Source organism: Melozone crissalis, unplaced genomic scaffold (genome assembly GCF_028551555.1).
Source record: "Melozone crissalis strain CALT ecotype California unplaced genomic scaffold, PUWL_Pcris_2 ptg000029l_1, whole genome shotgun sequence".
Lineage (NCBI taxonomy): Eukaryota > Metazoa > Chordata > Aves > Passeriformes > Passerellidae > Melozone > Melozone crissalis.
In genome coordinates, this window is record NW_026535807.1 from 7,503,890 (window position 1) to 7,531,541 (window position 27,652).

The window sequence follows — 27,652 nt, forward strand, 5'->3', positions numbered from 1 at the left end:
TTTTTTAATTCCACTTTGAATGATGACTGAAAACAAGATGAAAGATTTGAAAACTTGCTGGCCAAAAATATCCATTGTACTTTCTATCGTACTTTCTCCAGATAAAAAAAAAATCAGGTGATCTATAAGTATGTGATAGCAAATTTCATCTTCTACACAAATTCAGGAGTATTCATGGATATACATACTCTATTGAATTACCTTTTCAGAGTGTAAATCATTTGACCAGTGCAACCTGACAAGTGCCAGATGAGTTACAAGCAGAGCAACACAGCCCAATCAGTAAGTTTAGGCACATATTCTTAATTGTATCAGGTAGATACTCCTTTTTTACCTACTCACACAGACAAAACAAGCTAAAACAGTCCTGTGCTAGGCAGGGAAAAATCTCAGAAGTGGGATGCTGAGAATCAAATCAAAGGTCAGTGAGAGGGAGCCCTCTCTGCAGGAGGCTCACTTTGAAGCCACCCATGTGTACACTGCTCAGACCTGGAGCAGCCTCCTTGCTTGGTGTTTGTGCAGGATCCAGCCTGACAAACATGAAGCCTGGTTCAAAAGATGCTACAAGCACAGAAGCCAGCAAACCACAGGACTTCTGCACAGTATTTTGAGCTCAAAGAACCTTAATAAAGAGGCAAGAGTTTCTTGGATTGTCTCTGGGCTATCCAGGCATGCAAACATTTCTGGGGAAGGTGGTTCAAAGACCCAATGTATAGCATAACATAAACTACTGGAGCCACCTTAGGGAAGATTTCCTCCTCCTTCCTTCCATATCACAACCTGATTACAGTCACATACAGATCTGAGTTTGTAATCACTATTATCTTGTTCTTTTCCATGTTAACAGCAGCAAGGCATAAATCAGGATGAACTTGCCTCCCTGGCAATAATGCCAGGCATTTTACTAAATCCACGATACAAAGAAATTTCCCTCATTTTTAGATGCCCTTTGTCACATCTCACCAAGAAATAGTTACATGTACAAGTTTTTAAAAGATTCAGGGCTTCCACATAAATAAACACACATATATGCCCTCAGGCTTGGGGAAGCAATAGATTTGTTTTCAGCAGGATACTGTGAAAACCAAAGTTTATTTTCCCTAAAATGCATAAAATTGCACTAACTGACCGTCAGAGCACTACAGTCTACTTACAAAACTCTAAGAAATTTTAGCTGTTCACAAACTAGCCTTGAATGACTTCCAAAGACCTTTGTTAGTGCCTGTCCCCGGAGGGGATGGAGATTATACAGGAATACCACCTGCCTCAAGAAAACAAAAAATCACTATTTTAACATTCCTTCAGTGATACTGTTGATCCACACCTCAAAAAGAGCTACCAGGAAAGTTAGGCACAGCATTTTCTGTAATTTTCAACTCATCAGAGACACAGATAAAGCTCTATGCCTGATATTTTGGTTATTTTTGTCTCTATATTCCTAGCATATTTCACAGATTGACCTCCTGGTCTGTCTAGGCTTTTAAAAAAGCAGTGATTTGTTTGACCAGACCTTAACTCCCCAGATTCCACAATTTGGCTTTCCTAGGAGTTATAATTACTGGGGGCAAGGACTGAAATGAAGTTGTCAAGTGACAGTAATGGGCTCTCTTTCTCCCTTCCCCAAGACTGATGCTATTCATTTGGAGCAGGTCTATACACAAGCCCTTCTTATCTGATCTGCAGAAACCTTGGTGAGTCCTGGCTGTACCTCAACTGGAAAACAGTTCTAAAATTAATAATAAAGCTGACCTTTCAGTTTAATGCCTTGGCTATCACAGTTATCTATTGGTACACTTTGCCCAAGTCTCACACGGACTCTGGCAGGAGGAGAGGAACACAGACAAGAATTACAGCAAATTGTTCACTGCCACACAAATACAGCCACTTTAAATGCAGAGTTACAGACCAAGCAGACAATTTTATTTCATAATATATTCTGTTTCTGTAAGGCTTGATCTCAATCTTTGCTTATTCAAGAAAAGTCTTAAGATAATTGTGTGGGAGCAAAGGCTTCTTCTCTGCTCTAGGTATACAGATTAAAATGGGCTGAGGCTTGTCCAGTGACTGCAACACTGAGGTGATAGAGGACTATTGAATGCCATTGCTTCCTACTGAGTCGGAAGAAAAACATTAATATTATATCTTCTTAAATTTCAATTAATTATAATTCATTTTGGCAAGACCTAACATAGGAAAATATCTTTATTTTCCCATCTTGTACATTTTTAAATGAATTTGAGACTATATGATTGATGGAAGCTTTCAAGCTTTTAAGTAGTGGATACTATATATAAACTTTCCTTAGATAAATGATCTCCCCAATGTGAAAACATTAGTTTTAATGCAATGAAATAGCCTTAATTGGTTGTGATGGGAAGTAAACCCTGAGATAAACATTGCATAAATAATTCACATCCTTCCATCTGGGGAACTTCTTCCTCAACTGCAAAGTGTCTCCAATCTGAAATGCAATACACATTATTTTAGCAGCAACCAAAAAAATGCAGACTTCTTCCCATACATTGCATCTGGAGTGTAGAGCATCTGCTATTCTGGAGCTGAATGCCTATTTTAAGACATAGTTTCAGAAAGATTTTTGACTCTGGACTGGAACATTTTCTCCTAACACATGGTCCTCCACAGAACTGGTGTCCGCTGTAACCAGATCTAACTTTAACTGGATCTGTGGAAATTCACAGTTCCCATGATGAAGCAACTGGAATATGTAAAACCTTCTCCACTATTTTCATTTACACCATACTGTGGCCAAGGCAGCATCTAAAAGATATTTGGAGAGGTACAGCTGTAGCATATTTCATACTGGTTTATGCCATATGACCCTAATGTTCCTTTTCTGCACTTATTTATTCTGCTTATTTATTTTAAGAGTTGGCCTCCTGCTCAGGAACAACTTTTCCCCTAAGGACTTGCTACCAACACTTACTGCTGGCAAACACACTCAAGGTGGGTCCCCTTGTTACAAGAGAAAATACAGCTGATCACAAACTCTCTGCAGAATTCGTGGCAATTACTGCACCCTGCACAGAAATCAGGGGGAGAATATGGAATCCATGAAACCACAAAACCTACATTCACACTATTTGATGTGATCCTATAAAATTCACCATGGAAAACATAAGCAACCATAGCTTTTATGTGCTGGTCTTCTGGGTGTTGTGCAAATGAAACCTAATAGCACAGCACAAATTATTTTTTTCTAATGACATCTCTTGTTTAGCACAGCTACTGACTTTGCCTGTGTGCCTGAAGGAAATACAGAAAAGTTTTTTTCAACAGTATTATTCAGAAAATATCACAACCTTTAATGAAAATAATCTAGATTTAAAACACGAATATGTAAAAACAGAAGCCTCTGAAGTGAAAATTCACTATCTATACACAGCTTTTAAAAGGTTTCAGTCAACAATAATGTTGATTCAAAATGTTGCTCAAAATGTTTCAATCAACAATAATATTCTCAAAAAGGGCAACTGCTAGTGACATGCTTATTTTTCTGCCTATTACACAAAATAAATATAGAAGCATAATGAAAGAATATATTATGCTTGCTTATGTTCATTGTCACGATTTTTATAGGATCAAATCAAACAGACAATGGAAATGAGTTTTGCAGTTTCACTATGCCTTCTGGTTATCAAGTGATAAGTTCCTCGCTGTTGACCATTTTTATTCCCTTTCAGTGCAGACTCCAAAATAAACAATTCCAACACACAGAACGAAACTTTTAGGAGTAATTTCCTTCTCTCTCTGCAAAAGCTTACAGAGGCTCTCAGAGAACAGGGTGGGATATAATTTTTCAGAGGATTCAGTCAGAGCATCTCCTTTTTTTTTCCAGCAAAGCACAAGACACCCTGGGACTGCACTCAAATGACAGAGCTTACTAAGGCTGCCTTTACTCACTCTGAAGTCTGCTACACTTAAAGGGTTTCTCCTGGCTTGGGTAGCTCTTAAATATGGAGAAGTGCTAGTGGATGAGTCACAAATCATTTAACAGGATTCTGCTCTGCTTCCAGAGAGGCACGAGCAAGGCTTGCAGCTTTTTATACCTATCAAAGAGCATCAGAAAGGTGCTGAGATTTTCCTCCCATGGAACAACTAAGAAAGGAAAGAGGGATTTGACACGCCAGGATTTTTGTTGTTTCCTGCTGCTGGAGAAAAGCACCTAAAACACCTGAACCTTTCATATGTCACTCCATATAATTAGCAGCTTGAACTGGTTTTCTCTATTATTTTCATGCAATGTGGGAAAGGGGGAATGACAGGAAAAAACGTGATTTTCAAACCACAACAGCGAGTCAGGCTGACTCAGAACAGGTACCAATTAGGAACAGTGAGTAAATGTTTTGAAATGGCCTCGATTTCACTTGGTGATGTCTGTGTTAGAACAGATTGCTCAGAGAGGATGTGCATTTAAGCCTCCTTTAAGTTTTTTCATTCTCAAAATCTAGATCTTTAACACTCAGAGCAGCTCAACAGTTTCAAAATATAAGAAAAAAGAAAAGGGGGAAAAATAGGAAGCCTTATGCTCAGAGTAATTTGGCAGAAAATCCCCAAACTACAGAAAAACAACTGCATAGAACTTACATTTAATATTGAGGGCTATTCAGGAAATACAAAATGGTTCTTTTAAATGTTTAAACATATAAACAGCAACTGAGAAAGCATTTCTTATTAAGCATTTTTATGGTTACAGCTACTTTGCTGCTGAAAAAGCAACTACTTATAAAAATAAAGCTAATATTTATGGGCACTATAGCTCAGGAAGGGACCTCTTTTATAAGACATTTACTGCAGCAGCCATCGCAGCTGAATCATGTTATTGCACAAAAATGAGGGTTTTTTAAAACTCAGGCTACCATTTAACAACTTTAAGTAAATGATAGCATATGAAATTAACTTTCAACAGTAGTAAAAACCAGAATAGCAAGGACCAAATCTGTGAGTTTTGGATCATTCTCCCACTGTGTAAGCGCCTGCAAGGGGGCCAAGAAGTGGGGAACACTGTGATCACCACAAAAGGAGAAGATTTACAGAGCTGTGCAGGTAAATAACAAAGTACTGTGCACAGGCCACCTCTCCTTGAGTGGCTGCAACCCCTGAAAGTTCAAAACTCCCCTTTGCATTACTCTCTCGCAGAATGAAGAGCTGGATACAACACATCTTCTTTTCCAACCACTGCAGGAAAAAACACCCCACTGTCCCTGTTCCCTAGGAGTTATGTCCTGAAGTTTTTCTGCTCTCCTTGGTAACTGCTGGCAGCCTCATTTGTGAAAATTCTGTTCTACAGCACCCATTAGTAAAAGGCCTAATTACAGCAGTAGAGTTACCCTTGCAGACCTCAATGGCATGACTTTTACAATACCAACCCAAGGTCATAATTCCATTCACCCAAAGTCCCCAAGATTATTATTTTCCAATGTATGCAATAATCAAAGCCATGCTTTAGGGTTTGGCAGACAAGCTGTTCTGTCTATCAGAATAACTCACAGATGGTATGTATGTGACACAACATATTCATCATGTTATATTCTTAGTATATGCAATTTTCTTCCTTGCTAAATTTTCCAGTGTTCAGCAAGGGCTCTACAAAACTGCTGGTGCTTTGGAAGAGATACCCTTCCAGCCTTGTTGTCTTTAAATTAACTGAATAAAGAAAGAATCTAAAGGTTGAAGAAACTCATTCTCCTGTGTAATTGTAAAACATATTGAATTTGATTTTTTACCTTAGGTACTATTTTTTAACTTCTATTTTGTAGCTCATGTTTATTTTCTGCACTTCACATATTGTACTTTCCTTTTACTTGATGTGTGCCATATTGTTTTAGATTTTGCTCTTACTTCTGCTTATTTATGATCCTTTTTTGACCAGAATTTCAGTAAGATGTGCTTTAGGGGCATTTTTTAATCTTTTTTTCCAGGTAGTTGCATGCATAAGTGAACCATTAAAATTGAATCAGTTCAGTGAATCAAACTGAATGACAACAAACTAAAATGAGCAGAAACATACCTAAAGCAACAATCAGATTACTTATTTTACTTATTTGTGATGCAGCTTTTTATCCTCTCCTTGAGTTCTTTTGATGAAATAGAAAACCACTTAAAAAAAATGCTGGATGAGATTCCCATCCTGAATACCACATAGTATTTATGCAGGAAAACACACAGAGGGAAAGTGCACCCACACAAGGTCAAGTTTCGGATGCTGGCCCAGCAGCCTATTTTAAAGCTCATCATTTGGAGGAGTGAACCACCAGGCACAGGCAAGAGTTCAGGAAAATAAACTTCCTGCTCCCAGTTTCTCTTGCTCCTGTTACATCTGCCATTTACTCCCACTTTGCTTGTGTTTTAGAGCCTTGAGAACAAAAGTCACCTCTACCACCGATCTTTGCTTTGCACAGTGTGCTGGCTTGGGTTAGTCCTTGTGAAATGAGCACAAGAGAGATAAATAACTGAAAATCAGGTTCTTTGCTGTGGAAAGAACAAACCAACACAGCCAGCAAACAACCCACCTGGTTTTTGTTACAGAATGATAAATGTCATTGCCATGGCCAGAATTTTACAGTGGTTTTCAGTGTTTTAGCTTTTATGCCGAAAGCCAAAACATGAATAAAGCAATTGGAGTAGTAGACATGCAAGTCCATGTGTCAGTAGCAAGGCTTCATGTATGTCACTGTGCAGTAAGAAAAGACTTCATATATAGTGCTAGCACTGGATGTTACTATTTTTATTTTTTATATGAGGAACTAAGGACAGGAATGGGAGCAAATGGAGGAGAAAAATGAAGGCAATTCCAATTAATCATTTCCCCTCATGACATTTTAATGCATTATTACAATTATTCTAGAATGTCCTCAAAGGATCACCACACCAGCTTTTTCAGACTTCATTTTTCACCAAGTAAAAATTTAACAAGCAATCTTTTTGAAAAGTTTTGATCTCTGAAGGGGCAATACCTGTTCATCTCTGACTTTGTGGAAGCAAGGCTACTACATACATATCAGGTGTGCTATGTTACAGGGCCCTCTTTTCATTTCCTTGTACCTTCACTGATTTGAGCTTTTCCCTGCTTTGGTTTCTTTTTTATTCCCTCCCCAATGACCTTCTTCAATTCTGCATTTTCAGAAACTGACTGAAAATATGGCAAGAAAAAACATAACAGCCAGGCTGTGGGAGAGATGAAGGAGAAGTGCTGGGTTTTTTTCTTTTTTAAGCTATAAAGTTACTTTAATATTTTTTCCATTTTACAGCATATGAGTAAAATAACCTCTTCTGTCTCAGCATAATTAGTTCCCCAGTCCTGGCATGCCTAAGAGCCTCGTGTTGTTTGGGGTGCTGTTTGCCAGGGAACACTTAATATTCTCATCTATCACATGAATCAATAAAATGCAACCCTGTTTTTCACAAGGTGGCAGTGTATTAGGAAGAGTCATATGGGCTGAGTTAATTTAAAAGTAATAGACTGAAATTGTCCACATTACTTTTATTGAACTGACAGAGCAGGTCCACTGCTGCTAAGGAATTAATCCCATTTCATGGAATCACAGAGTAAGGCCATAAAAGTTACTGGTTTATCTTAAAAAATAGTAAAAAAAAAATATTAAGCTGTGGCTTTTACTTCCAGAATATGGAGATTTTTAAAAGGCATTACTCAGGAAATTAATAGGAGGATTAGAGCTCTAAGAGATTGATCTTATAGCCATTGGGTTAAGTTTATGTTCATCAGGGGATAAGCATCTCTCTGCTGATTACCAAAAGGTCAAAGCCTGAAAATAAACTTCAGGCACCTCTGACATGTATGAAAATGAGGAGTGGAGGAACACCATTACTTCCCTTCATCCTCAGTGGAAGGACAGGATCCCTTCAGAGGGCAAATGATCCCAAGGGTTTGGTGGCCCTCAGAGTAGTGCAAGCATTACTGAACAGAAGGGAAAACCACGGTGAAGAGTCCAAAGCAGGGACTAAGGTTTGGTCCATCTACTCAAGCTGGTCCTAAGAGGACAAAATCCCAGCAATGAATTTCCTCCAAACTGAGAGCAGGCAGGAGCAATGCTGGATTGTGCTGGGGGCCTTTTGCCTGCAACACTCACTCAGTCCCCCAGCCCAGCTATGCTTGGGTTTGTAAACACCTTGTACTTTAAAATGTCATAGTATTTTGTCCTGGACACATTTGTACAGCACAGGAGACAGGGCAGGCACAGTGCCAGAGAGAAGCATGGTGTGCATGGCAGGACAGGAGCATCAGCAGGATCTGTGTCAGCAAAGCAGATTTCACCTTCCATAGTACCTGTTTTATCATTATTGGACCCATTACAGGAGGTTACCAGGCAGGAAACCTTCACTGCAGGAGACAGTGATGCACTTGTCATGGCATCCTTGCACCATGCTTGGAAGTTCTGACCTTTGTTTTCCTAAAAGTTTCATCATCAAATTGATAAATTTCCTCAGACGTGAAATTAAAATCTTCAGCACCAAAAATATATTTGCATCCAAGGATACATGTCATTTCTCATATTCTGCTATTTAAATCATTTGACTTTGAGTGAGATATGGGAGAAATTTAAGTTTCAGTACATTTTAGTCTCCATCATGTCAAATTTACAACCCTGGAGTAAATCACACTGCCAAGACAAATGTCTTCTCTTAAATCAGATTTGTTGCTTCCTTCCATACTTCAGAACATTAATAAAATTGGAGTTCTAGTTCATAATAATAGTTTCATCGCCACACTGCCAGGAAATCCACAAAAAGTTCACAGGAACCTTAATTCACCCTCCCCATGTTCCCTTCTCTAGGCTGAGTAATTCTAGGCCCTGTTTGTTATTAGCTGTGTGAATGTGTGTGCATCTGACTCAGATTGTTACCAGTGCACTACCACGCACACAATCAGTGCAGGTATACCAAAATTTGCTTTAAATGCCTTCTCTAAATGCTGTTCTTATCTTCAGACTTCCCAAAGATTGGAGTCGTTAAAATCAACAAAAGAGCTCTCTGGGAAAGGGGCATAAGTACCTGAAAGCAAGCAAAACTGGCAGGAATGTTTACAGCTCACTGAAATTACTTGACATTTCTCCCATAGGTAAAAGAAATTTCTAACAATTGTTTTTCTCTGTCATCTTTCCAGCACCTCTTATATCTGTGCTCTCAAGAGAACCACGACCCTCTTTTACTTCTGGATCTGATGCTAAATTACAGGAGCTGGTGCTGGAGGACATTTCAGATCCAGTCGCTCCAGCAGATGCAAAGGAGATGATCACTTTATGTTCCCCCATTGCAGCACCACCCTTGACCCCAGTCAGAGACCAAAGTGCATTGCTTTGGTCTTCATGCAAAGTTCAAAAGCAGATCCCCACCAAGGCACACAGCACTGAGTCAAAGTGGCACAAGGGTATATAAAGTGCACTCATGTAACAGCAAGGTACAGAGCAGAGACCTCAATATCTCAAAAAAGGGCACCTCTTGAAGCTGTTTTTTTGAGACACTGCTTGACTAATCATCATTCCTAAACCTAGACACTAACAGAGATGAGGGTGAGTGACACAAACCTGGATTCTTGGCACAGACCAAGGAATATGAATGCACCTTTCTAAGCACCACCCATGGAAACCCCTCTGCCAGCATTACACATGGTCAGGAGCTCTCTGTAATGGGAGGCACATGGCAGTGGAATGTTGGAACTCTGTGTGACTCAAAGAGCTTACTGCAGCATTATTACAGCAATCTTTCAGCATGCTTTTACTCCCCAACCTCTCCCCATTTTAACAAAGCAATCCTAAGCCTTTATTAACAACGGGGTTTAATGAAAACCATACATTTCATGATGAGTGTTTGGTCATGCATGGGAGATTTGTTTGGAATCAGGATCACTTCTCTCTAGGAATATGACAGGAGATTAAATCATTAAAAATGTATAGTCTGTAATTAGTTTATCATCGCCAGAATTGCAGGAATATTTTCCAACATAAAACTGATGCCACCAGCAAGAGATCATTTTGAAAGATCAATGTTGCTGAGATATCAAAAAACAAAGTAATTAGGAGACAGCAGGCACGCTGTTCTCCTCTGCACTTCTTTTCACTTCTTTTTTTTTTTTGTAGACATAGACACATGCATGCATATATAGACATAGATAAAAACTATGTAACTCACTCCTTATAAATGCAACCAGTGATGGGAGAGACTCTATGAGCCACAGAAACACTATTAGTGATTGTCTTAACTGACATGGTGATGTAAGATTATTCTGAAGCCATCTTCCAAGCCTTGAGGATTTATACTAACTGCATAATTCTGGGGAAAGCAGAGAAAGCGAAGCAAACAGGATCTTGGTATTAGTTAATTATGGCGCTGCAATATTTTCACCGGAGGCATTTTAGAAATAAACTGCAGCACAGTGATGCTGTTTGTATTGCAATAGTTAAGGTGGTTTCAGACCATAAATTATAAACCTCATTTTTCAGATTTTATGACAGGGCTATAAAGAAGGAACCAGCCCTAGCCAGTTTTCTTTTATGACATAAAAAATTAGCTATTTGAAAGCTATACATTTATGCATGAGTTCAGTGGCTTCAAATGGTTTTTCCCCTCCCACACTCTTTCCAGCATGGACAAAGTCATGGCCACATCTGATGGCCATTCTCCTCTTCCTCCATACTGTGCCCCAGTCTCTCAGATGTATTGCCATTTAAAGTCAGATTCTTTTGTTTTCCAGGGGGAATTAACAATCTTATGTGAGTTAGCGTCCCTGGACAACTCTTTGTATGTATTTAGTAAGGAAATATAAAAGCTGTCATTTTCAATATGAGGTTCACAGACCCCTGGGGGACTAATTTAAAGGGGTCTGGAAAAGATAATTAAGAAAAGTCAGTCTACTGTCAGTAGCCTTAAACTCATTGAAAAAGGGCTGACACTTAATCAGGAAAATGACTAGGAGAGTCGCAAATAAAAAAATAATAATAAAAAAATCAAACCTTCACTGAAATATTAGATTTCTTTTTCCAAGGAGAATATGAATTTAAAGCAGCACAGAGGGTTGATGTCAGCTTCCAGTGCAGAGTTTCACTGCAAAGCAGATGTCAGCCCTAGGCTCAGAGCTCACATGCAGCTCTGCCTGTGAATGGAGCAGGGAATTCCCACCACATCCACAGCTCTGCAGTGAGGCCACCACCTCCCCAAGCTGCCACTGAGCCTCCACCCCTGCCTGTGTGCATGGGCAAGTGCAGGCAAACACATCAGCTCTACACCCATCTGAATTGAAATGGACTTAACTTTCTGCATCTTGGTTGAAGATATATATCCCAGATATATATCCAGGAAGAAAATATCCCTGTTTTTAATAGAAAAAACAGATTGTCCTTGCCTCAACTGGCCAGTGCTTTGTCCCTTCTGACTGTGGTGGGACAGGCTGCCTGGCAGGCATCTTTCTCTTTTTAGAGACCTCTTTCTACAAGCCAGCATTTGAGCCATATTTACACAGACACATTCCAATGGGGCCAGGAGCAAAGAACAAGCTCTTCTGGGACTAACAATTACCTTGATGCTTGTGGGCTTGACTTTTGGGAACTGAGGAAGCCACCATGTATTGACCTGAAACTATCCAGAGCCATGTGCCAGACCCCTTTCCAAATGGGACATAGGACCATAAGTCACTTATTACATGTTTTTAATATACTTCCCTCTGCTCATTATTATTGCCAAAGAGCTTTATGCAAGCAAGTATTTCAGCATACAGTTTGGTTTTACACATGCTTCTCAGGTAACAGGGAAAATACAATCATTTCACATGACCATTCATTCACATGGCACTAACACTTTCTAGGTGTGCAAACATCCTTATTTTATGAATTATATATATCTGTGTATATATAAATGAGAGAGAATGCAGAGGAAAATCACTTATCAGATATTAGTCACAACTTCTTGAAAGGGATATAATATTTCTGTTGAAGCACACTTTAAGTACTTTGAATTGAGATACTGAAACCTCTTCAACATCATTAACCTGGATTGAAAATAATCAATAAATAATCATTTTGCATGTAAGTAGGAAAGACAAATGTCTGATACATTAATTGTGAAACCCCTTCTGTACTAATGGTTGCCATAACCTAGGGGATCGATTCCATTATGGATATTTACACAGTGACCTATTAGGAATACACGGAAGTATCATTTTTTACATTGATTATCCATCCTTAAAACAGATAGTAATGTATACTTAAATGCTTGGATTGCAAAAATAATTTTTAACCTTTGTTACGTACTCTTTGTTGAAGAGGAAATCGTTGAGACATCACAGTATGAAGAACACAAATTCAATTTATGTCTTAAGAAGAGAGGACAACTATGAATGTGCATAAAAAAAATCTCTGATTTGTAATATTTACCTTGACCACAAATGGCTTTTATCTGAACCCAAGCAAACTATACAGATACTGCTGGGGCATCATAAAATAAATCCATATTGAACTTTTACAAATTCTATCGCCTTTGGAAAACTCCTGAAGCAAAACTCCCCTTCTGAATAGCTCCAGTACAAACCAACAAAAACTCTAATCCATATGCCTGATGCTGGAGGCAGAACATTTTAATTTGACAAACCTGTCCTGTGTCAAGTTTCCACAGTAAATAGCAGAACTAATGCGGAGGCAACTGCAAATCCAGCCATGAGCTCACAAACAGCCCAAAGGTTGCAGCTGAGGGAGATCCCCTCCAGCCACTGCTGTCTGCACCTCAAGGCATGGCACCTGCCTGCCCTTCTGGCATGGGGCAGGGCCACCACGCCACCAAGGAAAGGAATAATCTCCTCTTTAGGTGCTCCAAGGGAGAAGAAGTCCATGGGTTACCAGGCTAGCTGGCAATGAGCAGCTGGAAATGGGAGCAAGGCTGCTATCAAGGCTCTGAGCGAGGCAAAGGCTGCTGTGAAGCTGATGCCCTCTGTCTAGGGAAGGCAGGGGAGGGGAAAGGCTGCAGCCACATTGAGAGGACAAACACTTGTGGCTGATGATGGTCACTACTATCTGGAGAAAATGGAGATAGTTTAACCTGTGACAGCAGCTTCTTTGTAAAAGCAAGGTCTGGTAATCTCCAGGTTAGTTTTAGAGCCAAAGAGGAGAAATGGCTTCTTTTATTTGGCTCTAAGTGGGGTTCTGCTCAGAAAAGAAAGGAAAAATAAACTACGGCCTCCCAGTATATTTAAAAGAAGCTGTCACTAAGTTAACCAAGCCCCAAAGAAGGCACGTAGTACCTGCTCTTAGCAAACTCACTTACTGATTATCAGATCAATTTAGTGATTCAGTGAAGTGCCTGTCATCCCTCAAAGCTGTCGCCACACCTGTCAACAAAACCAGGCACCGACTCCTCTCTTAAGGACATAACATGTGTCAAATTGAAGGTCCTATTCAAATCACAGCTTCCTGCCAGTTCTGATCTCCTCCTCCATCTTTCATGCCACAATCTTCTTAAAATGAAGAAAGCCCACTGGTTGTGAAAGTGCTGAATTTTCCACCTGCCAGTGAAGCCAGTGGTGGCACAGCGGGGACAGCTACGGCCCTGCAATGAAGCGCCCGTCAATAATAGAAGGCAGAGGCACAAATAATTCCTCTCAGGCACTCAGAGGGCAGCCACTGATCTTTACAGCCTTTGTCATAGAAATGATTTTTTGTTAATGTTGTTAGATAAATAGGTTGCTTCCAACAAAAGCTTCTGCCTTGCTAGAGATGGCACATATATGTGGTGCAGTCAGGGAAGGGATATTGTCCTGTTGAATGTCTCCTGTCCTTCACAGCAGATGTCATCAAAAATAAAATTTCCAGTCCATTTCAATTCATCCAACACACATGCAGTTGGGGAAATCTGATGAGTACACCTAAATCTAAACCTCTTGTAATACTTATCTACAGTATTATTTGCATGGACATTATTTCAACCATGCACACACTATTTCTGGGTCCTGGGATGTGCATTACAATCCCACAAATAGTTCTCTGCAATGAGAAAAGACGTGGACCAGCAGGAAACATTAACAGAAAGAAGCAGCACCATGTTTAACTCGGCAACAATTTGACATTATTAGAGCCTGTGCACAATCTCAATCTACAAAAGCAAAATCTCAGCTGTGCCCAGCTCCTGCTCCTCCCCTCTCCATGAGGTCAGCAGAGCCAGCATCAGGGAAGCTCTAAATTCGAAAGAACTCTTGTAGAAAACTCCCTGCCACTGTGAGCACTGCAAACTCTTAAACCTGTTCAGTGTGAGGCCCCATTTTAATCTTCTCAGCATCCTTTCTTTTTAAAGCATAAGCAGATTAAGCTCACTAGGCATCTTTCTTCAGCAATCACCATAGATGCATTAAAATACAGCAAATGAAGAAGGTCCAATAAGGCTGTAATTAATGCATTGTCTCAAATCCCAGACTGCTATAACTTTATAGAAGTAAAGAAATTAATCTAAGAACAGACTTTAAATACTGTTTCAAGGATAAAGTATTGATGTATCGATTTTATGAGTGCCATTATCAGATGGCTACCTCTGGGTGTCAGGTGAATCCATTCACTGCTAGAAAGACACACCAGGTTGTCAAGGCCTGACAATTATCCTTACTAATGATTTCTCTCCTACTGCCTTTTTTCAGTTCCAGCTTCTGACTGCTGCCAAATTATTCCTTGTAGCATTACCAGCATGCTTTCCACTGCTACCTCACTTAAGTATGGTAGGAAAACATCTGAACTAACTCTGCTAATAATGCAGCAATATTATGTCAGAGATCATGTGTGGCAAGTGTTAAGAAACCAAAATGGTTTGCTAGAAAGCTTTCTTTGAAATGAGAGCTTGCTCTTTTTCTACCGAAAATATTAATTTCCTCTGACATCGTCTCATGACAGCTGCATTTGAGCTTTCATATATTTCATATTTCTTTTCTTTAAAATGGACCAACACAACAGCCATTTCAGCTGCAAGAGTCCAGAATCTGATGTTTTCAGTTTCTTGAAAGTCTAACTTGTAACACTGTAATCCCATACCCCGGAAATACAGCAGTTCCCCTCCAGGGGACACTGCTCAATGCAGGCGTTCACAATGCTACAAAAGGAACAGAACAGAACCATATTACCAGAAGCAACATAAGGAATATGCATTTTCAGACTTGACCAGCTTGGGTCTTGGTCTTGCTACTGCTAAACTGTCTGATAAATCACCATATGGTTCAGTGGGAGGGCTACAGGCTTTCAGAAATGGTATTCCAGCAATAACAGACTGTAGCTTCCAGCATCACTGAGTAAAGAGCTCATGCTTTAACATCAGTGACTGGTATGTACAAAAGTCTCTACTTCAGGTATTTGCATTTTTCCTAGTTAAACAGGAAGCAAGGGGAATATTAGATGAGGTTGAAGAGAAGAACATAACTATGGATTTGAGGATGGATGACTCAATTTATGTTCAGGAAATACTCAGTTTTACTCTCTTGAAATTTTACCTTTTGAATGTAGCTCATTAAGTGAGTGCTCACATTCCTGCCTCCCAAACAGAAAAAGAGCTCTCAAGCAAAGAATTTCAAATGAATATTTTTCAAAATTCTCCTGTTATTTCCCATCTCCTATTTCGAACTGGATGTAATGACATTTTTTTTTTAAGAGATATTATCATCCTGCTGGAACATGCCACCTCAGGATCAAATGTGTCACTCAACTCTCAGCTAGCCACCCTCTCCCTCAAGAGCACTAACCTGCCCTAGGAGGACAAAGACCACAGAGAAAGGAGCACAGAATTCCCCACTCAACCGAAGTTGATGACAAATGAAGCAAAAGAGGCTTTCCTCTTCTTTTCAAACGAATTTTGTAATTTTGACTACTCATCTGAGGGTAGTTTTGCATTTAAAAAAGCTAAAAAAAGCTAAACCTTCTACACTTTGAAAACCTCTTCAGCACTGCAAGCAGGTGTTGAGTATTGAATTTATCTTATTTGTAGGCACTACTGCCCTGAAGGAATGAAAGGGCTTTATGTAGGTATAAAAATTAACTAAAATCACCCTTACAGTGATCTGGTTAAGGTAAAGAGCAAACACAAGCACTATTGCAGGTCTGAACTTCAAAACACAGAATGTAGTAAAAATGTATATAAGGGCAAAAATTACAAAATTAGAGAAATTTAATCCATTTATGGCACGATCAAATCTCTAAGATCTCTTTCTCCATTTCATAACAAATGTGTGAGAGATGTTGTACTAATGCATATTTTTATTTCTCAAATTACATTCACCACTTGGGGGGAGCAAGTTTGCTTCTCCACCCTGCACTTGGTCCTCAAGAGTCTGCAAAAAAGTCTGTAAAAAAGTCAAATCTGCACCCAGTCCCAGAGAAGAATGATTCCTCCCTAATTTAGTAGGGAAACACTCTCAATCTTCTTTTCCTGGACAATCAACAATCCCATCTGGAGAAACCAATGCTCTTTTGGCAGACCAGGCACCATTTTCTGTGGTTGAAGAAACCATTAGCAAACTGTTGGCCCACTGCAGGGGGAAAATCTCTTTCCCACCTGGTAATGGTATTTCTAGCTCCAGTGGGAAGCCTAAATTTGAATTTCTTATACATGTGTAGATCAGAGCTATGTTTTATTTAAAGAACCTTACTGAATGGTCAATGACCAACAATGGCCAAGTGCCTTTGTGGGATATGCTACCAAAGGCAGAGAACAGTGAGGGTAGATGGAGGCATTTCCTGGAAATACCAGCCCACTTTGCCTCCTCTCTGAAGCCAGAGGATAAAGAAAAGCCCCTTCTGCAGTCAGCCAGCCTAGATGGGACAGTGACAGAAAAGGGCATTACTGGGCTTTCATAGAATGTGATGGAAAGCCCAACTATTTAGGGAAAAAAGAATGTTTCTTATTAAGCCACATAGAGAAACAGGAAGCAAGAGGACACATATTCAGGGATACAACTATTTTCACCAAATTCTTTTTTCTGTATGGAAAGATGAGAGTCTCAAAGCATGAGCAAACACATACATTTTTTTCTTGTTTTCAGCTACTTGATTTTTATTTCATTTCCACCAGACAGTAAATTCTAGCTGTATTTTAGATCTTTTTTCTACTTTAGTTAACCCTCCCATCCTGTCAGGAAATACAATGTCTTTGAACTGGGAAAATAACAAGCATTAAGCTCAGATTGCTGCATCCCACAGCAGGAATTCCTCTGGGACAGGTGCTGCACAAAATCAGCAAAGAGATATTCTTTATCCCAAAGAGCTTTTAGATTCAATACAAGAAACTGCTCAAGAAGGTAACTATGGTACTACTGATCAGCACAGTCCACAATGAATATATTTCACAGCCTGTTCCTCCTTAGAATTAAAAAGACTTTTGGTGACCTGCACTGGAAAATCAGTTCTAATGAAAAACCTTTCTGGATACAAAAATAACCAGACAAGAAGATGCATCTTCTTTTTTGGCTTACACAAACTTTTAGTAGTCATCCCTTAAAATGCAGTTCTTTAACACGTGATAAAATGACAAAAAAGAAGTGTCTGAATAAATGTACTGAATTTTCTCACAGCAAATAACATGTCTGACGTAATTTATTCTCTTGGCACAAAATGATAGCAACTGTTTAGAATTCTTCAGGAAAAAAACCCCAAGCAAAACCCAAAAGAAGTAAAATGCAATCAGTAAAGCACCAGTATAATAGATAATTTAAATAATTTCTTGCTTGCTGCCTTAAATCATGATTAACATTAGTGAAATCTATTCTGATTGTTTGAGTCCCAGTGAAATGGCTTCCACGGGAAATCCTTTCTGACAGCTACCAACCAGCCCATTAACTACATTAAGGTTTTGTTGCAACATATTTGTGCAATGTTTCTTTTATCCTTCACATCCCTAAATATTATCCCTCTTTTTTATTTCCAGAGAGCCTATAGGGATAATCAGGAAGGGTCACACATCTCCAGGGGAAGACATCCCAAAGACTGTTGGACCTGCCCAATGGAAAGGGGCTGTGCTGAGCACTTATCAAGCCTCACATGTTCCTAACCAACATGCCAGGACCCTGATGGGCATCCAGCCTGGCACAGCATGGAGTGTGCAACCTGTTCTAGTGCTCAGAGCCCACAGCCCAGACACACCTGAGGGATCTGCAGCTCCCCTCCCTGTAAGCCTCACAGGCTTCATGGCTGTGCACTGCAACCTGAAAAAATTGCCTTCTGGCATTTAAGTCCCCAAACTTCAAAAGCTACAAGCAATTCTCAAAAACTTGGCTCCTTGTTTAAGATTAAAGTTGCCATCTCTACTGAAAGTAATTAAATAGCCCATTTAATAGTTGCAGGAGCAAGTTTCTCCTGCAGCACCTCTGAAGCCCCCTCTTCTACCCACACAAAGTGCTTCTGTCCAAGATGTGTTTGATGCTGAGGTTCAGCTGACTCCTCACCCTACCTCTAACTTTCTAACTCTAAGGTTAGAAAGCCTCAGTGCACACCTTCCTACCTGCACTCACCTCTCACAATCTCTGCTGGGGAAAGGATGCTGGCATGAATGTGTAAGAGAACAGTTCATTCTAAACATCCTTTCAAGTGGATTTCATTACAGTCAGGGCCAAATGAAGACACCTCCTCATAATGAATCCCTTTTCTTTGCTAGACACTCTCACATGGCAGACACCTAAAATGCTGAAGCAGCAGAAAGAGCTACTACCTGCTGTCCTCCTCCTTCTCCTCCCAAAATCAAGTAGCTTTTCCAGAAGAATAGAATTTAGTAAGCTCCCCTACATATTTTTCCCCCTTTTTTCATCATACTGAGTGCCCAGAGCAAATGCCAGTAAATCCAGGGGACTAAGTACACAGGAAGCTCAGCAGGCAGAGCTCACCTTTACAGCTGGGGAGAGACAGTCCCATTTTTCTAACTCAGACAATCCTACATTTCAAGTAACAATCCTATTGAATCTGCTACCTTTCATTAAAGTAGCTCTTACAACTCTGTAAAATCCTCCAACCTTTGTATTGATTTTTTCTCCTATTCAAAATAACTCTCCTTTACAACAAGAGCTGGCTGTCAGCCTCTTATCTCTTATTTTCACCCCATCTGATCCTCCTTCTCCTTGTCAGTCTTTTCAGATTCCAATTAATCATGTAGAAAATCAGGGACTTATGTTAAGAAGAATGTAGAACTCTTAGCTCATCATTAACATACTGTAATTGCAGTGTAGTGCTACTGCCTCTGACCTTTTCAACAAGTCAGTCGAAATCCTTTGGGGAAAGCAGGACATTCCCAGCCACAATGAAAAGGGTTATCTCTGATTCATGCTACTGGATAGTTATTTCAAAATAAAACTCCGGATGCATTGTAACATTTGTAATTCAGTCTAGAAATTACTGGGGCCTGGCAGACAGCAGGAAGATGCAGCCATAAAACCAAACTGCTGTTCTATTCTTAAATTTTGTCTGAGTCTCTACAGGAACAGTCCCAGGATACACTAACCCCTCCACTAAACATATTTAATTTCAGACCATCCTCTCCTGTTTCTTCTTAATTATCATGGGACATTCACAGAAAAGATCAGCCAGATGGAGACTAAATATTTCACTACTATAAGATGGAGCATTCTGCACTAAAATGGAACCTTGATTACAATAAAGTCATTAATTAAAGTCTCAACTGACTCTTCTGTCAGTATATGGGAGACACTAAAGACAACTGAGAGGAGGCAGTGCAGCAGCTACACTAAGGAAAATAAAACAGTAAACCAGACAGTGATAAGATGGTGTTTAATTTCCACTACTCACAGTGAAACAAGACGGAAACTCAGCGATGTGTTCAATATATCCATCCATTTTATGTTTTCAAAATGATGACACACTGCTTTCCTGACAATCAGAAACTTGAACAAGATTTAAAAGCAGTGAAGAGCAAAAAGGAGTAAAGCCTAGAGACTAGGAATAAAATCTTACTTTACTAGAGATAAGATGGAGATGTAGATTTGGCTTTTTAGATAAGACAGAGACACAGATGTGGCTTTTTAGCACATTGTATGTTTAGAGTATTTTATGGCTATCTGGACCCTTGAAGACTGTGGGGAAAGGGGAGAGAGCAGACTGCAAGAAAACCAAAAAAAACCCCCATGCTAAGTGTCATTTTGAAGAAAAAGAAATTAAATGTGAAAATCCCCAAGCCATTTCCTTGTCTGAATGATTAAGTCAGAGGTGCTGTAAGAAATGCAGATGGAATAAGCAGAGCATGCTAAATTCCCAGGACACTCTACAGCACAGACAGCATGAGCATGGAGCCAAATCCTCAACCAGAGTTCCACCAGCCCATCTCCTATCAAAGTTACTGGGAGCTCCAAGTAACCCTTTATAAGTGTGGATTTGGTCCTTGGAGAGAATATTGCACTAAAATTACTTCAGACAGTCATAGTATCTAACTGATATCTCAGTGATATATTCCCAATGGTCCTCTTTAGGTCCCCCTATAATTTTTTGACTTCTACTTTGCTACATCCTGCCAGATGGAGGTATGGAAATTTGAAGAGCAACAAGTAAACAAAACACAAGGCAATAAACCCAACACTGGCTCCCTGTTTCATAATTAATATTTACTTGTGCTTGAAATCAGCACCAGAGATCTTTGCAAAATTACAATTACCAGATATGCTGGATGCCAGAAATAATAAACCCAGCTGCAATACAGGGTGTTAGTTCTCTCCTGTATAGGAAGAGAACCTGCTGTGGTATGTTCATCATTTAATGTCACAAAGTGTGTGCAAATCTAAACAGACTCACAGCTGCACCAAGAGTAAAATTACAGAACAGAAATGGTCCTGTTTCTAACATTACAAAGTAAATATTCCCTGCCATTCACAGGTGGACAGAAGGCTGGATGTATTCTGTAGGTGATTCCAGGTGTGATAGAAAGCCTTAACATTCAGGATAAAACAAAAAAAACAGCCAACCTAGTAAACTGAGTAACTAATCTTAGCTTATTCTATTCTTATTATTCTTAGTAGTAAAGGTTTTTTGCACTGAATACCACTCATTTCTTCTACTTTTATGACACTGATTGTCATCAGCCTGTGATAATAAAAACTATCAGAATTTAAGTCATATAATGAGAGGTAGAACAGTACACAATGATAAACTCTGGCAAGGTTATCTGAGCATTCAAATTAGAGTAACTAATTGTAGATGTAGACCACACAGATGTCAGTATGTAGATTCAAAGAGAAAATGAAGAAAATCAAAGAAGTAGCAAGAACAAAGACACCATTAGAACCTGGAAAGTCTTCTAATAAACGCACTTGAAGAGCAGCAAGAATTGTTAATGCAAATGATTGTTTTGTAATAATAATTTATTAAAGTGAATATATAAACATAATATAAAAGCTTGTTAATTGACATAAGAGGGTGTCAGCTCTTTATTTTCTGCCGGGATGGTTTTGTGAGGGTGGTGGTTTTTTTGGTTGTTTTGTTTGGTTATAAGGATTTTTTGCCTATTTTTTGTTGTTTTGGTTGGGTTTTTTTTTAAATTAATGGAAAAGAACTTGAGATTTCCAAAAACATGCATGTTGGTACTTGTGGGTATAAAATCACATTGCTCTTTCAGAAGCAATTTAGCCTAAACAGTGCAAGTTTGCTCATGTAAGAGTAAAAGGATGATGAGGTCTCTATGGTATATTGCAGTGTGGTCCTTGGAATAAGATACTCATTTACTAAATAAATTACTGTATAGTACTGTATAATGGTGTTCACATTATAACTGACAATTAGCACCATTAAAGAGAACGCTCATAAACAGCCAAAGCTCATATCAAATTAACACAGCCATGATTAAAATCACTCTTCTGATTTCTGCTCTTCACAGAAATAAGCGGCATTTTGCATAAAAATTACTATGAGGCAGCTAAGAAAAAATTAAAAAAATAACCCCATGGTTATGCTGGGATGGTGGTACCTCACTCCAGCAGCACAGACAGCACTGCCACGTCAGCTCCTCACTTGCTATGAAATATTAAGCATTGGGTTTCCCTCGGAGCAGCCAGCCAGCACAGTGAGCCCTGCCTGCTGCTGGGAACCAGTTTGGTGGCACGGGAGATTAAAGTGCTGCAATTACTCCTCTTGGCTCTAATGAGGGAAACCCGGGTTCTCTCCTGGCCTGAGGGAAGCTAATCTTCTTTATTTTAATTTTGTCACTTTTCCACTTAAGTGGTTTCTAGCATTTGCATGTCCACTTACATTGCTGAGGTTTCAGAAAGAAAAAAAATAACCTGAGGAATTCTAGTGGAGAAGAACAATAACAAAATACAAAGGAGTCAGCAATTCATTAAAATTTAGAAAATGCAACATTAAAAACTTCTCTTAACTCTAAGAAAAAAAAAGAAAGCCTTTTTCTAAACTGGCACAGAGCCCATGTCCTCATTAGGATTCACACTCCACTCACACAGCAATACATTAATGGTATCACTTTAATGTAGCATCACAGCACTGCTTCCTGGCCTCACCCAGATATTGCTTGCAAAGTGGGAAGAAAGAGGGGAAAAAGAAGTTTCTAGTGAATGCTGGCCAGGCCTGGTATCAATTTGGATGTACGTGGAAGTTTGAAGCACATGGACATCTCTGATCATGAATGCTGCTTCAGAGAAAGCCAAACTCATAATGGCTTCATAAAGATCAAGTATCACTAAGGAAAATCTAATCAATAAATAAGCAATCAAGGCCACATAATGAAAGAATACCATTACATGTGCCATAGTTTAAAAAGAAGTCACAATATGCTACAATAAAGTACTGCAAGATAATACGCCTTTGATCCAACAGGCCTTTAAAGAAGGAAACAAAAGGATGTTCTCATATATCTTACTAACTAATTTAACATATAAATCATAAAAAAATATGATCCAGATGGGCTTCAATGAAGGAAACCAATTAATGTAGACAGCCTTACCATCTGACACATTAGTTGTAATAATAAAGACCAAACAACATGGTCAAACAATAATGCTCTGTATTAGATCTGACATTTCTAATTAGTTTCTGTATCCTCTTCAAGAAAAAAGATTACCAGCAAGCACTTTGTTTCCCAGAGGAAAAAACTTCTAAACTTAATGTGCACAGATCTCATTCTATGGATGAAGCGGATCTATCTGTGTTCCCTTGGGATGTGCTTTGGAACTAATGGGTTTAGCACAGTCCACATCTGGTTGCAAAATAAAGACTCAGAAAACATTTCCTTTCAGCTGCATTGCCACTGTAACTGCTGCAGACCTGGAATGCCAATACCTGCACACTTTTCCTGAGTCCATGGGCTCAGAAGAATCAGAATGGTTTAGGCTTTGCTTTCTGTAGGACAGAATTTTGGTTTATCCTTTCCACAGCCTCCCTAGAAATGCTACTTCTCAAATGAAGTAGCGTGTTTTTTGGCACAGACCTCCCAGCATCAGGCAACTGGGGTTGCATCAGACAGTTGCAAGCTGCACCACAATTAGCATTACAAATTAAAAGCCCCAGTGAGAATACATGTACAGTTGCTGTTTGAGAAGTCTAATCGCAACTATTTAGACAGGTTTTGCATCTATCATCAATAATGACTCAATTTCATCACCTTAGTCCTATTGGACCCTCCAAAAACCATCCACAGAAATCCTTTGCACCACATCATTGAAAATCACAATTCTTGTGTAGGAGGTAGATAGCATCACAATAGGGAAAGGCTTGATTTGGAAACTGTTCTTCCTTAAAAAAAAAAAAAAAAGTAAGGGAATGGCTGTGGGAATTCTGCTAATGTCATAATATCAAGGAAGGACAGAGGTCCATGTCATTGCAACAAACACAAATCACTTAGAAATCATTAGGATTAACACTAAACCTATCTGATCCAGCAATTTATTTTGGTCAGCATTTATAAACAAGCAAAAATAACATAAACAAAGGCAGTCTCCCCCCCCCCCCCCCCCAGTTTTCAAGTCAATATTCTAAACAACTGAAATGAAGAACATTTACACCATAAGAAAATGATTCCTTAGACACATGCTTATTTCCACAAGAGCTTCCATTCATCAAGCCACCATCAAATGGCCTTGGAATCCTAAGAAAGCATTTCTGAAGTAGAAATACTATTTTTGACACAAACAAGAAGGGCCAGCCTTTTTCACCCCCCTCCACTCCCTCAAATTTCAGAAGAGGAGTTGACTGGCTCTGTAGATTTCTTGAGTGCATCAGGAGGTTTAAAAACACCAGTTTTGCCAATTGAGACAGACAGGGCAGCATGACAGTGTTGGAGCTTTTGCTCCATCTGCTCAGGGGTGGCCCCTTGTGAGAAATCACAGCTACATCAAGGAGATGATAATGGAAAAGCTCATTAAAAAGAAGACAAAAATAAAATCTCTGCCTCTCAGAAAATCTAGCGTACAGGTACACAATTGGGATATAAAAACCAGGTTCTAATTCTTGTGTCATGGGGCACTTTGAACATGCAGGTGAAAATTGGAGGTTTTGATAATGCACCAGTCTATGACAACCTTCCTTTGAGCTTTGGAAGCCTCTTCCCACTTCCTGATAAATGTAACTTGGTTAAAGCCTCATGTGATGAATTATGGCAAGCTGGGGGGTGAATCAAGTCCCAAGACCACCACTTCTGCTCACCCATGAATTTTCTGGGAAAGCAAGCACAGCTCCTGGCAACCTGCTCAGGATCCACATGTCACACTTGGGAACCGCATATCTGCTTACCCACAGGCAAAGGTAATCCCAGATAACCTCTTGTTTATCTCACCATGCAAAACCTTTCACTATGGAGTGAAAACTATCAACAAACTCTGTTGACACAGAAAACACTGAAGTGACGAAAGAGCGACCTGGGGCTACTGCTCACAAACCAAGACCCAGCAGCACCCAGCTCCCTGAGAGTGCCTGCACTCAGGGCCCTCCAAAGGCACATCCCTGCACCCACTGCACACAGGTGCCTGGCCCATCTGAAGCCATGTCCCCACAGTCACTGCACACAAATGCCTGGCCCTGAGCCCATCTGAAGCCATGTCCCCACACTCACTGCACACAAATGCCTGGCCCTGTGTCTGAGCCCATCTGAAGCCATGTCCCCGCAGTCACTGCACACAAATGCCTGGCCCTGAGCCCATCTGGAGCCATGTCCCCACAGTCACTGTGCACAGGTGCTTGGCCCTGGCTCTGACCTGGCCCACCTGAAGCCATGTCCCCACACTCACTGCACACATGGACCGGTCTCTGACCTGGCCCATCTGAAGCCATGTCACTGCACACAGGTGCCTGGCCCTGGCTCTGAGCAGGGCTCTGCTCCCAGGGTGCTGTGCCTGAAGCTGGGCCTCACTCCTGGAATAGCTGAGCCGCTCTTGGCTGGGGCTGGCTCAGGCCTAGCTGGCTCCAGCACAGGCAGATAAAACACAGAGCTGTTTTCATGGATCTATGGAGAGGTCCTATGGATCTATGTTAGTGCCAGGCAGGGGACAGCAGCTGAATCCAGGTAGAGGTCACGTCCTGTGTGTGGGCAATGAGCAATTCTGCTGACAGACAGCGGTCTCAGCACGATGGCTCCCAAACTGCTGCTGTTTCTTTGAAAGCGTCATGGGAAAGGAAAAGTTTGGAGGACAACGAGGTCACTCGGCAGATATTTGTAAGCAGATCCTCCCACACATGGAAAGCTTATGGGACAAACGAGAAAAGTGGCTGTTTGCAACTTAACCCATGGGACATGAGAGCTGGCAAGGCCAGCAAAGCAGAGCTCGGAGCTGACATTGCAGAAGCACATGAGAGATGATGGATAGAGTGCTGTGAGGGCCGGAAGGGCCTGCAAAGTGATACGTTCACTGAAAGAAACATTGCCCTGTTTCACAGTTGCCCCGGACTACAGCAATACATTCTGATTTTGTTTTCTCTGAGAACACAAGCACATGTCTCTCCACTCACCTCAACGGGGAACCTCTTGCCGTTGATGCTGTGCTCAGAGCCAGCTGATCCGTTGCTTTGGCCCCAGTGAAACTCCACTTTCTCTGCCTTGAATCTGCCCGGTAACCCGGCACCGCTGACAAAATAATCGTCCTTCAACAGGATAGCAACTGCACACACAGAACAACAAGAAAGAAACTCAGCATAGTTCTTCTGAAACAATTTTTTGCTCATTATATCAGAATACTTCTCCTAATGCATGTAAAATGTTGGATCATCATTTTCCTCTTTACGGGGATTGTTAAAAATCAGGTCTGCAAGTAATGCCGGCTAATTCTGGAAGTGATTATAAAGTTACACAGACTACAGAAAATCCCAAAGTCCAAATTTCTCAAGGACATTTTGCCCTCCTTATTGGACTTTGATTAAAATTTAAATGGAAACTGCATCAAAACCTGTTTAATGTGGTTCCAGAGGGTAATGGCTGACCATGGTCCCTGCCCTTATAAACCCCTCAAGGTCGGTAGTTCACAAGTTAAGAAAAGAATGGGTCTCCTGTTTTTTGGATTTCCTCTTTTTTGTTGGTGGGGACCCTGTGCCCTGCCCCACCTCTACTGCTGGACATGCTGCGTGCTTTCCTTAACCTCCCTGCTCCTCCCCTCTGTAAAATAGGGAGAGTCAAAATAACATTTTTGAGACCCAGTCATGAGACATCTTCACATCTCAAAACTGTGTTTTATTACAGTAACTCTGATATTATTATTACGTGATTCAATGAGGGTCAGAAAGATCTACTTTGTATTCTCTTTTCACTTCCAAAAGCCTTTGTATTTTATGTAACAATAAAAGCCCTAGGTCCAAACAGAGGGCAGAATCATATGGTGGAACCTGGTACATGTTACCAGGGGAGGCCTGTGGTCCAACCAAGAACTGATTCCAGCTTTCAAAAAATTCCTTTCTGCTACTCTCACTACAATATCTCCTTCCTTTCCAGCATTTCCTGGTTTTAATACATACCATTCCTTAAAAGCTGCTCCACACAAAATTATTTCTTTTCATCCCTCACAAAAACAGAACTAAAATTTGAATATTGTTTCTGTAAAAGTCATTGCAGACCAGTGCTTGCTGCGCCTAGAATCCTAGAATTTAAGTTTTGGGGTTGATTTCGGAGATTTTTTTCTTTTTTAATGGAAATAGCAAAACCCACAAGGATTTCTCTGTGTTCTTAAGCCAACTGTGTCATCACAACAGGAACATTAATATAAATCCAATTTTGTTATGTAAGAAGGAGGATTTTATTCACCGCTGGAAAAAAAACAAAAGCAAGCTACTAGTGAAATAAAAGTTATTTCTCTGTTGGTGACTCTGTGCTGCAGGCCAGGCTTTGTGCCCTCCCCTGACAGGGACCCACAGCAGCAGCATCATCTCCGGTGCAATTTTTCCACACAGCTCAACTTTAAACAGTTTGTGTCAAAACCATGTTAATGTTAAATTGCATGAGATGCTCAGATGTTTCTAAACTGTGCCAGCAAAATCATGGGGCTTTTTTCTTCTTTGATTTCTGCTTCTTTCTGCACTCCCTTTGCATGCTTTGTGGAGGAGGATGGGTAGTTCAAAAGCAGCTATAGGATAGTGCCTGTGTCAGCCAGGGTACTGCTGGTAGTCACTGTCTGCTTTCACCAAATCCCTTAAATAAACATGACTGAAAGCACCACTGCTCTCTACTTCCCTTAAAAATTTCT

General features: G+C 40.2%; 1 protein-coding gene across 1 annotated transcript in view; it reads right to left on the reverse strand.

Annotated features, from left to right (window-relative positions):
- PTPRG (protein tyrosine phosphatase receptor type G) overlaps positions 1-27,652 on the reverse strand; it is a 388,012-nt gene that overhangs the window by 147,478 nt on the left and 212,882 nt on the right. Inside the window, exon 4 of the mRNA XM_054280849.1 lies at positions 25,932-26,080. Coding sequence (XP_054136824.1) covers positions 25,932-26,080 — 149 coding nt within the window. The remainder of the gene's footprint in view (positions 1-25,931; positions 26,081-27,652) is intronic.